General features: G+C 42.6%; 5 protein-coding genes across 6 annotated transcripts; 1 reads left to right on the top strand and 4 right to left on the bottom strand.

Moving 5' to 3' along the window:
- The first annotated feature begins 741 nt into the window (after positions 1-741).
- Positions 742-1,699, top strand: LOC130696080 (adhesive plaque matrix protein-like). The gene is made up of 3 exons (XM_057519156.2): positions 742-830; positions 933-1,331; positions 1,397-1,699. The coding sequence occupies exons 1-3, from the start codon at positions 813-815 to the stop codon at positions 1,685-1,687; spliced, it is 708 nt and encodes a 235-aa protein (XP_057375139.1). The 5' UTR covers positions 742-812; the 3' UTR covers positions 1,688-1,699.
- Positions 1,700-3,131: 1,432 nt separating this feature from the next.
- LOC130697076 (uncharacterized) lies at positions 3,132-4,015 on the bottom strand. Its single transcript, XM_057520183.1, has 2 exons — positions 3,832-4,015; positions 3,132-3,773 (listed from the first exon to the last, which is right to left on the bottom strand). Exons 1-2 carry the CDS (start codon positions 3,955-3,957, stop codon positions 3,132-3,134), a joined length of 768 nt encoding a protein of 255 aa, XP_057376166.1. The 5' UTR covers positions 3,958-4,015.
- A 2,084-nt stretch (positions 4,016-6,099) lies between these two features.
- Positions 6,100-6,983, bottom strand: LOC132087986 (uncharacterized). Its single transcript, XM_059495379.1, has 2 exons — positions 6,897-6,983; positions 6,100-6,826 (listed from the first exon to the last, which is right to left on the bottom strand). The coding sequence occupies exons 1-2, from the start codon at positions 6,981-6,983 to the stop codon at positions 6,107-6,109; spliced, it is 807 nt and encodes a 268-aa protein (XP_059351362.1). The 3' UTR covers positions 6,100-6,106.
- Positions 6,984-9,129: 2,146 nt separating this feature from the next.
- Positions 9,130-11,965, bottom strand: LOC130697077 (uncharacterized). Its single transcript, XM_059495378.1, has 6 exons — positions 11,894-11,965; positions 11,679-11,834; positions 11,282-11,608; positions 10,593-11,204; positions 10,152-10,520; positions 9,130-10,074 (listed from the first exon to the last, which is right to left on the bottom strand). Exons 2-6 carry the CDS (start codon positions 11,826-11,828, stop codon positions 9,133-9,135), a joined length of 2,400 nt encoding a protein of 799 aa, XP_059351361.1. The 5' UTR covers positions 11,829-11,834; positions 11,894-11,965; the 3' UTR covers positions 9,130-9,132.
- Positions 11,966-12,906: 941 nt separating this feature from the next.
- Positions 12,907-14,329, bottom strand: LOC130695982 (uncharacterized). Of its 2 annotated transcripts, none has more exons than XM_059495505.1 (6): positions 14,312-14,329; positions 14,212-14,247; positions 13,937-14,149; positions 13,726-13,867; positions 13,311-13,650; positions 12,907-13,233 (listed from the first exon to the last, which is right to left on the bottom strand). In XM_059495505.1, exons 1-6 carry the CDS (start codon positions 14,321-14,323, stop codon positions 13,089-13,091), a joined length of 888 nt encoding a protein of 295 aa, XP_059351488.1. In that variant the 5' UTR covers positions 14,324-14,329; the 3' UTR covers positions 12,907-13,088. The 2 variants fall into 2 exon arrangements, with proteins under 2 accessions (XP_059351488.1, XP_057375029.1); XM_057519046.2 differs by having other exon boundaries at positions 13,311-13,662; positions 13,732-13,867.
- Between the last annotated feature and the right edge of the window lie 1,390 nt (positions 14,330-15,719).

Below are 15,719 nucleotides of genomic sequence, written 5' to 3'. Positions count from 1 at the left end.
GGGAATTGATTAAAACTGACACCATTCGTTCTAATGTCACTGCCTTTCCATACAGCCTGACCTACACTAAACATCCAGTGCACTAAAAGAACAAAAGGAAAACTACTAATGATTCTAACCCTTACCTTAACCTTACCTTACCTTACCCCTGTTTGTTTTTTTTTGTTCCATTTTGCCTCAGCTTTTGTAAATCTCCCGCGAGGGCAATTGGTTGTCCAAAAGCAACTTTATAATTTCTCTGAAACGCACTAAACCAACAATTGAATAAATAATGAAGTCAATAGGGAGGGGACAAACAAAGAAAAATACAAAGAATAAATCGTTCAAGAATAATAAAAGTTCAAGGATATTGTATACATATGAGGTGTCTAGTTGTTGTACTTGCAGCTCTTCCATATTATCTTTGTCTTCTTTTACAAAGACTTACTGATCCCCCTTCCGTTTTTACTCTCAGGTGGATCATATATATACGTGTGTCTCTATTGGTTCAATGCTAGAGGATGGTATCTATAGTGCAGTCTTGAGGCATATAAAAGTCAGCCAGAACCAATTGTCAGCAGTGTGCCACACAATTTGTCCAGGCAAAGTTGCAAGTGAGAGGGGGGAAAAAGGAGCAGTTCTATACAAAATATTGTCGTAAAACTTTATTTTTACTGCTTCGTTCTTTGCCTTTGTAACAAAGTTTCTCCCCTTCCAAAAAATAAGCACCAAAAAAAAATCCAGAAAGTTTCACTGACTGTAATCAACAGAGAGAAAAAGAATCTCATTAAAATTTAAGTTGGGTTCATTGTTCATCCCACACGTCCCCCAAAATGTTTGCCCGTGTGTTGGTAAGATCACGCACTTTCTTGTATCTCGCAGTGATGATTGCGTGTTACGCTATTTTGAAACATCCCAGTTATGTTTTACATTAATTTTCCCCGACATTCCAGATATGCGTGGCACAGCTGATTGCTCAGGCCTATTCCTATGGTTACCAGCCACCCGCCCAGCCGAATTACTACCCACAACCTGCCCAGCCTCATTACAATCAACCTATTTATCAGCAGCCGAGTTACACGACTGCCAAACCATACTACACCACAACAGCCAAACCGTACTACACCACAACAGCCGAACCTTATTATCCGACGACAACTTATCCGACGACGCCTTACTACACCACGACCTACCCCACGACTTCGTACTACACGACGAGCAGACCGACGTACGAAAAGGCAACAACTAGTTACTACCAACAACCAACTTACTACACAACGACCAAAGCCTACTACGTGCAACCATCCTACACTCCTGCTTACTACCCCGACAACTACGATGCTAAAGAAAACGTACGTTAATTTTACTTCTATTTATTTTTGAAATGGTCATTTTTAACCGTGTTGACATCATGCAGGGGTGGTACAACTATGCTTTCAAGTTCAACGTTAACGATTATGGTAACGAGCAATCGAGAAGCGAAACTCACGAGAATTCCGTTACCCGCGGACAGTACACCGTGAGCTTACCTGACGGACGTAAGCAAATTGTCAACTACGAAGCGGACCAGAACGGTTATCGAGCTGAAGTGTCTTACGAGCCTGCAGGTAGCAATCAATACAGCGACATGGAAAATTATTACAGTACATCAAAATACGGCTCGTCTCAATATGATTATCAAACGACGCCGGCCTACATCAACTATTGATTTTTTTCTTTCACGTTTCTTCTTTCAACTGTACAATTGACACTGTTCTCAGCGAGAATAAACAAATTCAATGCCCTTCATCATTTGAATATTTCTATTTTTTCCACCCTTGTGCCCTTTCATGGTAATGTGACCTCATGTTTAAAACAACGTTTGAATGTATAATAAAGTCGGAGCTCACAACACGCACATATACAGCTTCATTTGTTCTATAGTCGGACTTTCATGTGGAATATAAGAGATGAAAATATGGTAGCACACGATAACGAGGAGCGATGTAGAAACATGTGCCGATAGCGACGAGAAGCCAAGGGATTTCCCACGTTTGCTGGATGTCACATTCGAGCATGTATATATATACGTCCATTTGCAAACTATAAATACCTTACGGGGACGTGTCCTTATTCGCCCCAGTTGTTCTACTGCCACGACTGGACTTTCTGCTAGTTACTCGGATGAAACGACAGTCGAAACTTATGGAATTCTCAGGGAAAATCCCATTCTTGCTAAAGAGCAAGTTTAATAGTCATCAACATTGATGTTGTGGACAAGCTCTAGAAAGTTTTGATACACTCGCAAAAGTATGAGCTGCTCCAGTCTACACAGACCACATGATCCGGAAGTAGGAAAATAAGTTACACCATTTGGGCAAGTCGAACGGAACGGTAGAAGAAAACCTTGATGATTATTCGCTATGCTTAACTGTATATTACCCTTTTTCCCCAATTTTCAAGGTAAAGCCCATCGAAATTAGGGGAAAGGGGATCAAAAATCCATGATGGCCGCTTCCTATTTTTCTCCTTTCATCACCCAACCTGTTACCTTTGAAAGGTAAAGGACAACGCCCCCCTAATTCGTACAACGCCCTCCAAGTGTCCTAAAATTGTTTGATTTTTAAAAAATATGAGCAGAATATGAGTTGGAAACCGCGTGAAAATTATACCTGCAAAGTCTATATAGACTTGTGTCGTTTATTTTGAATTAGCCGTTTCAGATCGGCTAAGCGTCACGGTGTGATTGATCACCTTGCAGCAGCCCATATGCCGGTATTGTACTCGGCGAGGCTATAGATATTTATGAATACAATTAAAAAGGGAGTAGAAAAGATTGGAAAATGGAAAACCACGCTGCCAGATAATGTGTGATTTATTGGCTTTTCAAAAGTTAAATGAAAATTTCGTTCGTGAATCTTGTTACGAAACATACAGAAAGGCTAACGACGCTGTTATTTTCAATAAACGTCTCGTCGTTTTTCATCGTCAAATGGGAACTTGGTGTAAACGAAATTGTATCTGAGAATTTGTCATAAAAAATTGTATTTTTCAGGACTTGTCATAGAGTAAAAAACGAGAAATTTGTCACTTGAAATCACCAATAAAAACGAATTAAACAATTTTAAAAACTACACTTTCCTTCTGCCCCCTGGGGGGGGGGGGGGGGGCAATTAATTCAAATCAGTTTGGAAGGCATCGTCGGGATGTTGTCGATTTCCATCGAATTTCCACGTCGTTTTCATTCCGAATGGACGAGAAGACGATGGTCTCAGTCGGCTAGCCATCGATTCAATTCCAGTTTCATCTTCAACTCTCACGGCAGACGAACTCGTGCCGAACGTCTGTGAAGAACGCAATCGTTCACCTCGCGTCCGATTAACGCGCTGCCTGGATCGACTGGAGCTCGTGCTCGTCCGGCTATCGATCGCTTCCGACTGCCTCTGCGTTTGCTGTCGCTCAACTGCCGCTTGCTCAACAACAGGAATACTTGTAGTAGTCGTCGTTGTTGTTGTTGTTGTTGTTGTCGTCGTTGGGTTTGGAGCTGCCCGGCTCATAGTGAAAGATCTGCCGTTGGATTCCGTCGATGATGCCACGAAATTTTCCATACCAAGCTGAACATATTTGACTGTAGCTTTGTAGCCGTTCGGTCCAGATGTGTAGGATACGGTTTGAAGTCGCCCGTCTGGCAGGAGTACTTTGTATTGACCGATAACTTCTTGGCCGTCACTGCTTTCTGCTTTAGATTGTCTAACGCGAGTGTCGTTGACAGTCGGTTCGGCTTCGACGGCATATGAATACTGGAACGGATCGCCCTTTTTTCAATCGAAAGCAATTAGCAAATAACGGCATGAAGGAGTTTGTTTTTCTTACCTGGTCGATTGCCTCATCGGGATCTTGTGTAGTTGTAACTACTTTCGATTTGGAAGTATTAATGTTGGCCGAGTTAACTGTAACGGCCAACGCCATCAGGACGAAGGTGACAGCCGACCGTTGCATGATGGATGGTCCGGCTCGGGTGATGGATGGCGAGTCTTAAATGACAAACGATCGACTGGCGAACTCTGTTCCTTGTACAAGCCAATTCACTTGGTTTTTATATACGGATGTCTTAACTACACGAGTAGACAGCCTTGGGAAACAGCCGGTACAAAAAAAAAAATAATAATGCGTCCTCTTCAAGGACGCACCATTATGGCATTCGATCAATGGAGAATCTATTATGATCCTTAAACCAACTATGTATGAAGCTTCCTTTGTTTAGCTTGCTACTAAACAGCTTAACTCTCACTCCTTACTTTTCTTTCTGTAGGTAAATAATCCAAAATTTAGATATTCCTCCCTTGAGCGTATTGCAAGCTTACAGACAATAGATCCAAGGTTATTTATATACGTGCGCACGTCCTACCTTTACGGTTAATACATATCCCAAAAGTTTTGTTTTTGGCCAATCAGCAGGAGAGCGTTGCTTACGAGATTAGTTTTTTTTGTTTCAGGTATCGCAAAATAGAAAGGCTATTCTTAATGACTCTCTGGTTCGTCGTTAGATATTATAGTTGGATTCGTATCGACCCAACGAAAACAAATACGTCACGATTGAATGGCATGACTGAATGTTTATTGGTTCGTCAGTATACGAAATGATTGAAATAGTTCAAATACTCATAATGGATTGGATGAAAAACATGTTTGGAAAACAACAGCTGTACGCAGGTGGACTTGACGTTTATTACAAATCGCTTTTTCTGTTTGTAGGACAGCAATCAATTTACCTGGTCATTGTGTATGCAGTACAATTGATCGACTCTATTTCTGCGAATGATTGCCACCTTCTTTGACTAACAGAAAAACAAATGATTTTGGAAGCTCGCCCAGATCACTCTCATTGTTTGTATACGGAGGTTACACTCCCCTCCGTTCTGGCTCGGATCCATGTTCTTGCCACTGACCAGCATTAAAAAAAAAGGAAGCTAAAATTAGAAAAACAAAAACATCCCCTTTATTACGGAGTATTACATAAGAATCAATTCATTGATTTCTGGCTGGACTAGAAAAGGATGTAGCAATCGATTGTGTTGAGCTATAGCTCAACACATTTTAGCTATAGCTCAACACATTTTCATTTCACATATACATGAAATGAAACACGTTAGAAATACTAAATGAAATTAGCTGGTCATCATAATTTTTTTCTGGCTCGTAAATGTTAGCAGCACTTAATGAGAAATTCACCACGCTTAAATGTCGATTGTAATCAGCGGGGTTGGACTATATGAGTCATTTCTACACGGTTAACGCGACGGGCGTGACTGCTAGTGAAACTTTATTTTCGGAAAAGTTAATGCCGTCCAACTTTTCTGTGCAGTTGCATTTGACTGCCTTTTGCCCATTGTTGCCAAAATCGTTTCTTTCTCAATCCAAGTTTTCAACCGCCATTTTTGGTCCGTGGTTTTCCTCGAGCGAATTGCTTTCAAAGTTTATTTTTAATCGGGATTGTCCCCGCGATTCTAGCGTATAATAAAGGTTGTTATTTTAGTTTGATGTTTCAGTTCATTTCAAAGAGGCACCTTCCATCTATTGATATTTTGTGCGTAATCTGATCAAGAAATAGGTTCATTATAACTGTTGTCATTATTTGTTTTCGTTTTTTCAAAGAAAACAGTGCGAGAGTCTGACGAAGCCAATTTACTTGACGCGCATGCAATTCGATGATTTGCCGAGTGTCTTTGACATGGCGATGTCACGCACAGGACGTGATTCATAACACCTTCCAAATAATTCCTTTGTCATCATGACAAATAGCTATTCCCAGACGTAACGAGTCTGCAACAAAGGAAACTAATTTTTCTCCTGTCCATTTGATTATATCTAGATTTCAAAAGAAGGTCCTTTAAAACGTATTTTTTGATTTATTGATCCTATATAGAAGATATAACAAAAAGTAGCGAAAAAATCCATTTCAAGTTAGACTGTAATAGTAAGAAGAGTAAAGCAATCGTTGAAGACGTGCAATGGAAATTCGTGAACAGCTAACACATGACGATAAAAAAAAAACAGAGTGGTCCCACTTTGCTAATTAGAGATGTAACGGAAACTCATGAAACAAAAAGGAGAAGCTTCAATTTTTGTTATCATTCTTGCACAATTATTAAGAAGGAAGTTCTGATTGAACTTTTCGTCCTCCGAACGAAGCGTTCCATCTTGTTCTTCCTCTTATGTTCGATTTCGTTGTTGAACTCGGCTCGGGGGCCTCGGTACTAACACGACTATTGCGACCCCGTCCAGCTGGAGTGGTCGTGATGGCCGGAAGAGATGGTAGCGAATGTTGAAGTTGAACCAAAGAAATCTTGTCCGGCGTTCCATGTAATCGATGCGGTGGCGTTATGGCAGTTATCGATTCTAACTTCATCCTTCTCCTCGTTGGAACCGGAGGACTCGTAGATGAACTAGACTCAACTTCCACTGGAGGAGTCATCGATGAAGTGGACGTGACATCCACCGGAGGAGCCACGGATGAAGTGGACGTCATTTCCGGTGCTACCGTCGGCCTAGAAGACTCGCCTGTCGGTCGAAAAAGAATTTCTGTGATGGGCTGCAAATGTTGTTGAACTCCATCGGCGTTGGCCGTTTGATTGGCTTCATCGCGAACACTGTGATTGCCTGTTTTATGGTATTGAACGACAGCGCTGTAGCCAGTTGGTGCGCAGGTGTAGACAACCGTTTGAAGACGACCATCAGGTAAGATTGCTTTACATTGGCCGGTCGTGATGGATGGAGCATTTTCGCCATTGATTCGATCAACTTCTTCTTGTGGTTCGCTAATTGGACGGACTTCTTCAGATTCGATTTGAGGCGCTAATTGATCAACCTGCAGAAATTGGATAGATCAGACGATTTTCAAAATGAATATAGCAAGAGTTCTTTATCAGATTCACTACCGTTAAATGTTCGTCAAGGGAAGAAGCGTGGCAGTAACTCCACGTCAATGTGCTGATTAGTAACAAAGACATGAATGATGAGGGCATCATGGCTGGATGACGATCGTGCACTTACTCGAACGAACGGATACTACATTACATTGCACTCCGATGTCTATATATACATGCGAATTGACTATAAAAGTTAGTGACATCAAACTCAAAAACAGCGAGGCATCAGGGGAGAGAGATTTCAAAGGAAATTTGATAGCTGAGGCCTGCCAGAGTTTGGCACGAGGACACATTTTCAAAAATATTCACAGGAATATTCACACAAAAAAAATATGTAAAAGGTCGATCGATTACCCATCAAGGGTTGCTTATTTCAAAATGTATATAAGCTGGGCAGATTGCCTGTGCCTTTGCGTTTCCTCTCATGCTTGTTGATTCAATGGATGCGTCACACGTAGCAATAATAATCATGCCACAGGGGGATCTTGACACGAAGAAAGTTCATTATGTAAGAACTGCTCGTCGTCGAGGCCAAAGTCGTTCCAGTAGATCGACCAAGAAAAACGAGGGAGTTTACGTTGTCTGTTTTTTTCCCCCATTCTTTTATATTGCAACGACATGCCCAGTGGTATGAATTCTCCGAGATGCCCAGAGTAGAAGAGCGCTGTCCTTAATCTCGATCTGCTTCATAGGGTAAAAAGAATTGGCCCTCTCTAGAGAGAGCGTTCTATTCGAATGACGTCATAGCGAACAAAAGGGATAGGGTGGAATCGATACACGTCAGACAGTGAGGATTATCACGTCGAAAGCGGAGCCAGGTGTGGAAGACTGATGACGCACGATTCGGCCTTACTTGATCCAATCAAAATAAAACGCAGGGCTTTCAAAAGAAGCAAAATCTTATGAACACGACAAAAATAATAAGGTCATTTTGCTCTTTTTTTTGTGCATACAAAAGTATGACGGTACGAATTGTTCTTTATTGAACGTAGCGTATTATTTGGGGTTGAAAATAGCGGGTAATGCAGCGATTTGATATGATTATGGCTTCAACAATTGTTGGTGGGTTCTGGGTGAACGAGAACGCTTTGAATGCAATTTGACCGGCTGTGTCTGCCAAGCTGATTACTAACGTGAAATGCAGCCGTACTGCATTTTTATAGCTCCATGTTCGCATATAGTTTGACTTGTATCGCAAAAGCGACCGCGAATATCAAAGCAACGACTCAGCCTAATTATAATACAACAAGAGATCTCATTTTCATGAGTTTATATCTGTAATTTCAGGCGTATTTAATCGAATTCGGATGGCTGTTAGTTTATGACATTTTGGCTCTTTGATGTTGCGCTTTTATAAAATGTAATACAGAAGCAATGTCCAAGATGGCATTTCCTAGAATTTCATTTCGTTGATTAAAAATTGAGCTTGTTTTGATTCTCGTGCTTTATCTAGTGAACTATAGACTACAAGTCTGAATTCTACAGTCATCTGAATGATAAATCAAAACCAAAAGTTACGCAATCGATTACGTATTGTTGTGAGCTGCTGGTTGTTAATCAACTAACGTTTTCATTTCTAAGAAAGCTGTTTCGATCGATGCGATGGTGAAAAAGAAAAGAAATGCTTCGTTAGCTTTGCCGTAGAGTCTGCTTCAGTTCGAATGTTTTATGGGATGGAACGTCATAAATCACCTACAGCACGCTATGGCTGTTTAACTGTTAACTGCTCTTCTTTTAATGTTAACATTCGTTTCATCACAAGACGTCTAACCTTGTTACTCACATGAATGCTTTGATTATGGAGGCAATAAATTACGGAAGGCAAATTTCGTTGGCCTCTGTTATTAGCTTAATAGTTTTGAACTACATACCTCGTAATGCTTAATTTCATCCCGGTCACGTTCGGTTGCAAAATATCAATCTGTAATCATCCAATCTTTGTCGCTGAGCATCGTTCAGTTTAAAAAAACTAAATTATGTAGACATTCGAAGCAAAATGTTCGTGATTTGAATAACAAAGGTCGTTTCCGTTGCGTAGTAATGGAATGTATTGAAAATTCAAATAAGTAATAGTAACAAGAGAAAAATTCTTTTTATGTAAGAAGCGTAACAAAGACTTCTAAAAGAGTTAGCTTCAGTCAATATTTAAAAAAAGTCAGTTAATCATGCTGAAAACTCCATTCACCGATTGAGGAGGGCAGGTATTTTTGGTAAGCGAGTCTAAAGACGAGGTGCTGGCGTTCGTCTACCGTCTACCATACGCGGACATCATACGCTTCGGAGCATAAGATGGAGCGGAGGGGCTTGGAGCAGTGTAGGCAGGAGTGGTGGCCGGAGGAACATAAGAAGATGGTGCAAGAGTAGGGACGGGAACAGGGTAGGTAGGAGCAATGTAGGGTGGGAATGAAACGTAAGAAGGCTTAGGGGTGGCAGGAGGGGTAGTAGTGGTAGGAGCGTAGGTGGTGGTAGTAGCGGCGGTGGTAGTGGCGTAGGTAGTTGTAGTAGGGGCGTAGGTAGTGGTAGTAGGGGCGTAGGTAGTAGTAGGGGCATAGGTAGTAGTAGGGGCATAGGTAGTAGTTGTGGTAGGAGCATAAGTGGTCGTAGCAGGAGCATACGTAGTAGGAGCTGGGTAAGAAGGGGCCGGTGCTGGGTAGGAAGGGACCGGAGCAGGTTTAGGAACGTAAGGCATTTTCACATAGGTGACCGAGGTTTTGGTGTGTACGAACGGGGCCTTAGGGGGTGGTTTGTAAGCTGCAGGAGTCTCATAAGCTGGAGCCGCAGTCGTGTAAACCGGGGCAGCCGTTGTGTAAACAGGTGCAGGTGTAGTGTAAATCGGAGCGGCTGTTGTGTAAACCGGAGCTGCTGTTGTGTAAGCCGGGGCGGCCGTTGTGTACACAGGTGCAGGTGTCTCGTAAACTGGAGCAGGCGTAGTCATAACGGGAGCCGGAGTCTCATAAGCTGGCGCAGGTGTAGTATAAACAGGGGCTGTGGCATATTTTTGGCCTTCTCCGTACGCTACATTGGCTAAATGACCATAAGGCCCTGACTCATACGTCACCGTTTGTTCTTTGCCATCAGGAAGAAGAGTCTTGTATTCTCCTACAGCCGTTTCTCCATCAATGGTTTCTTTCTTGGAGTGCTTGTTTCCTTTGTAATCATCAACCGAGTATTGGTAGCTCACCTTCTTCTGGTTGTTTCGATTCAAAATGCATAAATGTTTATAGTAACTACTCATATTGCGATAGCACATTAACTATTACATACCTTTTCGTAGGCTGGTTCCATATAGGCAGGTGTTGGCGCAGGTGTTGTGTATGCCGGAGCTGGTGCAGGCGCCATGTAGGTTGGAGCTGGAGCAGGAGCCATGTAGGCCGGGGCTGGAGCAGGTGTTGTGTATGCTGGAGCTGGCATAGGAGCTTTGTACATTGGAGCTGGGGCATAGATTTGGCCTTGTGCATAACTGACGCTGGCTAAATGACCAACAGGACCGGACACGTAGGTGACGGTTTGCTCCTTGCCATCAGGAAGAAGAGTCTTGTATTCTCCAACGGCCGTTTCTCCATCAATGGTTTCCTTTTTGGAATGTTTGTTTCCTTTGTAATCATCAACTGAGTATTGGTAGCTCACCTTCTTCTTTTCCTCGTCAAAAGCAAAGAAATAATTAACCTCAATCGACTTTGTTAGGGGCTTACAATAATGACATACCTTTTCGTACGCAGGTTCAACGTAAGCAGGAGGTTTGTAAGGTGTCGGTGCCGGAGCAGGGGCTTCGTAGGCTGGAGCTGGTGCAGCAGTTGTGTATACTGAAGCAGGAACCTTGTACGCTGGAGCAGGGATTGTGTATACCGGGGCCGGGGCAGGCGCCATGTAGATTGGAGCTGGAGCAGGAGCCTTGTACACCGGGACTGGAGCAGGAGATGCGTATACGGGGGCTGGAACAGGAGCCATGTAGGTTGTAGCTGGAGCAGCAGTCGTGTACGTTGGAGCTGGAGCAGCAGTTGTGTATACTGGTGCAGGAGCAGGAGCCATGTACGAAGGAGCAGGAGCCATGTACGCTGGAACCGGGGCAGGTGTTGTGTAAACGGGTGCTGGAGCAGGAGCTTCGTAACTAGGAGCTGGGGCATAAACCTGGCCTTGCGCATAACTGACGTTGGCTAAATGACCTGAAGGTCCTGATTCGTAGGTGACGGTTTGCTCTTTGCCATCAGGAAGAAGAGTCTTGTACTGTCCTACAGCCGTTTCTCCATCAATGGTTTCCTTCTTGGAGTGCTTGTTTCCTTTGTAATCATCAACTGCGTATTCGTAGCTCACCTTCTTCTGCTTGCCATCACAAAAGAACAACGCGGTTGAACCCTTAAAACCAATTAGGCAAAGGTAATGTAATAAGGACGTACCTTTTCGTATGCAGGTTCGATGTAAGCAGGTGCCTGGTAGGCCGGAGCAGGTGCTTGATAGGTAGGGGCTGGTGTTGGCGCAGGAGTTTCATACACTGGAGCTGGCGCAGGAGCTTTGTATTCCGGGGCAGAAGTTTTGCCTTCGGTGTAAGCCACATTGGCTAAATGGCCATAAGGTCCTGACTCGTATGTAACTGTTTGTTCTTTGCCATCAGGAAGAAGCGTCTTGTACTCGCCCACAGCAGTTTCTCCATCGATCTTCTCCTTTTTCGAATGTTTGTTACCGTAGAAATCATCGAGGGCGTACTCGTAATTCACGATCTTTTTCTGTTATTCCACAAAAAAAAAAAAAAAGCAATAGCCACACACATCAAGATAAATGCAGAAAGAAACTTACCAATGAGTACATGTCGGTTGGTGGATAAACATCGCCAGTGACTACATAAGATTTCTTTTCGGGGGCATAATCAGTACCTCCCCAGCTTAAGCTTATGGCAGCACAAAGCAGAGCAATGTGCAAAATGCTTCTCAGATGAATTCCATCCATTGTTTACTTGTCTGAAATGAATACACAAACAAAGTTAGCAAAAATGGTAATAATTATTAAGGAACTTTTTACTTTCAGTGATAGCTGATTGATACGATACGTCTTACTTGGATGACTTACCGAAGACAGCTAATGATTTTCTGACCATCGAATGATGCTTTATATAGTAGGTGCAAATACCTGTTTTCGTAACCTTGGACTCTTCTCCTTTTTCTTTTTTTTTTCCTACTTTCGTCTACATGTCTCTTTGGATATCGGTGCAATTACAATCACAGCAAAAGGTGATATGGCCAATTATGGCGACACAGCTTCTCAGAAGTGTTCGTCATTAGGAACGAAACAACACCGCGCACAGGTAACGTTTTCATGACGGGTCCGATTGGGACAGACTTCAATTGTACCAGTTTTCAATGGCGCCCGTAAGTACAAAAGGTGCAGGTGTAGACAGAGCCTAAAAGAGATTAAGCTTACAGGTATGCAATTAAAAAAACAAAACAATGCGCTAAACTGAACTCGAATATTTGGCTAATGCCTCACATGTGCAACTATTCTGCAAAGCAAAATAAACCAATGAAAACATCGACTGCCTAGTGCAAAGCAAATTATTTAAATTTTGTTAATGTGCATTTTCGAGAAAACCGAAGTAAGTTCGGCGGAGGCTGGGTAAACATTAAGTCGAAAGGGGAAAGGTAGATAAATTTGCATCATTAGATCTAGGCACGGTGCATAAACTACCCAGAAAAAAATAGCTTTTCGAAGGCAAACAAAATGAGCGAGGTGGGGGAAGAAAATTCGTTCGAGATAGAGAGAAGGTGACCTTTTTTTCTTAGGACAGCTACGTCACCGCCAGGTTGGAGGGTCAACTTTTGTCTGTAAGAATACAAAAGGCATACAGACCATTCCCTCTTCACTAATTACAAGTGGAATCTTACTAATTCCGTGGAAAACACCGCACCTTCAAAACGTTGTTGTGATACGTGTCGTCCAATTAGAATACACCTGACTCCTAAATAATGTTTTCGTTAGTATGTAATTCATTACGAGAAAAAGACATTCCAATACGTTTTGCCAACGACCATTGCAATTGAAAGAATTTTTTTATTCAGCTCGCTGAAAGAGTTTGTTTCCAGATTATTATCGGCATTTATACAGTATGCGCTTTATACATTGGGCTAAAACAGTAGATGCATCACAAGTTGCAACACTCCAATTTTTCTTGATTTTCGTCGATGATATATTTAAGGGATTTGACGATGGATTCTAGTAGCCCATACCACCCAAGATATTGCTGTAGGAATACACTTGTGAATAGGGTGTAGAATAACCGTACGAGTATCCCGAAGGTGAAGCGCTTGAATATCCAATCGGGTTGTAACCTAAAGCTCCGTAAATAGGAGACGAATATCTACGGAAAAGTTCATAAATGAGGTCAGTCATAACATGTCTCTTGTGCATAGAAGTTTGATCAGACATGTAACTTACCCATAGCTTCCACCAGCTCCATAGCTACTGCCACCGTAAGCACCACCTAGCCCTCCAGCTCCATAGTTTCCAGCTCCATAACCTCCAGCACCATATCCACCAGCTCCGTAACCTCCAGCCCCATAGCCACCAGCTCCGAACCCACCAGAGCCATACCCTCCAGCACCATATCCAGCAGCGCCAAATCCAGCAGCACCGTATCCTCCAACACCCATGCCATATCCACCAGCCATTCCACCTGCACCATAGTTAGCCCCTGCGCCATATCCGGCACCAAAGCTACCGACTCCAAATCCAGACCCAAATGCTCCAGCAGCTCCGAATCCTCCATTCCCAAATGCTCCATAACCACCTTACATTTTTTGTACAGGTCCGTTAGTACATTATATAAAAAAACACTTCATTATATGCAAACATTTACCACCAATAGCCCCAGCTCCGAAAGAAGCACCAAACGCACCTCCGCCGAATGCTGATGCAACACCATATCCATTTCCTGCGACATTAGATAACCTCGAAGTGGCTGGCGGAGGCAATCCTGCACCAGCAGTCGTTGCCTGCAACATTCATTAATAAATTTCATCTTAGAATTTCATTCTTGTACATTTCAATGTATGCCAATGTACTTCTCCAGGGGCGGCAGGTGTGTAGTCGACTTTGGCACGATAACCAGCCGCATCCGCAATGTATGTTACTGTCTGCAAACGGCCATCAGGTAAGAGGACCTTGTACTGGCCATTAACGGCGTTCCCTGGTCCACGGTTCTGCTGATGCGATTGTTCGTTACCGTTGAAATCGTTCACGGAATATCGGAATCCACCGGCTTCAGGCAATCCAGCCTTTTAATGAAAATTGAGTTTACGTTAAACAGAACATTAATAAGTATCCACGCAAAACTTACTTGAACGAAGGCAGCAAATCCGACAGCGAACAGACACTGTAAAATAAAACACAATTAAAACTGATGTGATTTGAAGTTGTTATTAGAAATATAAAATTACGTAGAGAAACATGGCTGGCTTTATTCCTGAACTGTTCTGGTCATCAACTGTAAAGTGATTGAATGAATTTCGTTGGCCCGACCACCTTTTATATCTTTAGTTTTTATGAATATTTCTTTCTCCAGGAAAATCAAAAATGACAGTCTTCATTGTGTGTGACAGCTAAAAGCTGCTGCTGCAACAAGAAAAGAATGATACAAACAAATGCAGGACACTCCTTCATCTGTAGGTTAACACGGGATTAGCCAATCTCAAAACTCGCATGTCGTTTTTGGGGTTTGTAAGGGAAAGAAAGGAAAAGTGAACCCCAACGTTTTACAGTTCCAAACAGAACGAGGTGGAAAGGTTGACAAGTCTTGTTTGGAAACTGAGTGGAGGAGGGAAAGAGAAAAAGAGAAAGTATTAATATCACATGGCATCATCGTTTTTACCTGAATTAATAACTCGTGAGCCCGGAACAGGGATAATAAGGCACAGAGGCGTGTGCACTTTCCAATGAGTCACTCCATTTCGTTTTCGTAATAATTCGATCGGCGTAGATAAAGTGTAACACTGCAGGAAGAGGATGTTGCATTCCCCAAACTTGAAAAGACGAGGAAATCCTTTTGCTTGACCTCCTCCAAATTGCACATGGTAGGAAGAACCGATTCAGTAAACAAATCGGAATCACCAAGGACAAATCTAATAGTGGCGTTTCTTTAAAATTGATTTCCGGTTGATGAAATCAGACGGAACAAAATGTTGTGGCGTACGCGCAATTCCCTGTTGAGCTGCCCCTATTGGTCAATCCGCGAACGGATTTGCTTCAAGGACTTTAAGCGAAAATGGGCACCAATCAAAAAATCTTATCACATCGTGCGTGACGCAGATCGTGAAACGATATACTGATCCATTGCCTGTCACGAAGCGCTGGCCTTGGGCTAAAGTTTGCGGCTATTTTTCCTCTTGATTGCAAAGTTGCGAAAAAAAAAATGAGAACGAAACTATTCCCATTGGACGAGGAGTCAACCGCAACGCAATGGGGATTTCGTGAGTACCGAGCAATACCCTCCCGGTACTATAAACTCATCAACAACATTAACGATCACGTTTATGCGCTTTTGGCGTACACAATTGTAGTGTCCGTCTTATGTGAACGTACAATGTAACAAGGGATTTTGCCACTGTCATTGTCATCGTAATAGATTTACGATACGATAGGTAACGATTGTTTATCACGAATTATTGAGGAATGAAAGGACTTTATTGCGACAGTTGGGTGAAGACGGAGAATTATGGATTTTTTTTTAACGCTGCGCGTCTGAATTCACGCGGCTCTCGCATCGATAATCGATTGATGATTCGCGTTGCGAAATGCCTGTCACGGTGCCGGCAAACGGCGCCAACTCAAAATTGATTTGCTGTCACA

Source organism: Daphnia carinata, chromosome 5 (assembly GCF_022539665.2).
Source record: "Daphnia carinata strain CSIRO-1 chromosome 5, CSIRO_AGI_Dcar_HiC_V3, whole genome shotgun sequence".
In the NCBI taxonomy this organism is placed as follows: domain Eukaryota; kingdom Metazoa; phylum Arthropoda; class Branchiopoda; order Diplostraca; family Daphniidae; genus Daphnia; species Daphnia carinata.
The sequence above is the reverse complement of the archived record's forward strand: the minus strand, read 5'-3'. Positions and strand labels throughout refer to the sequence as shown.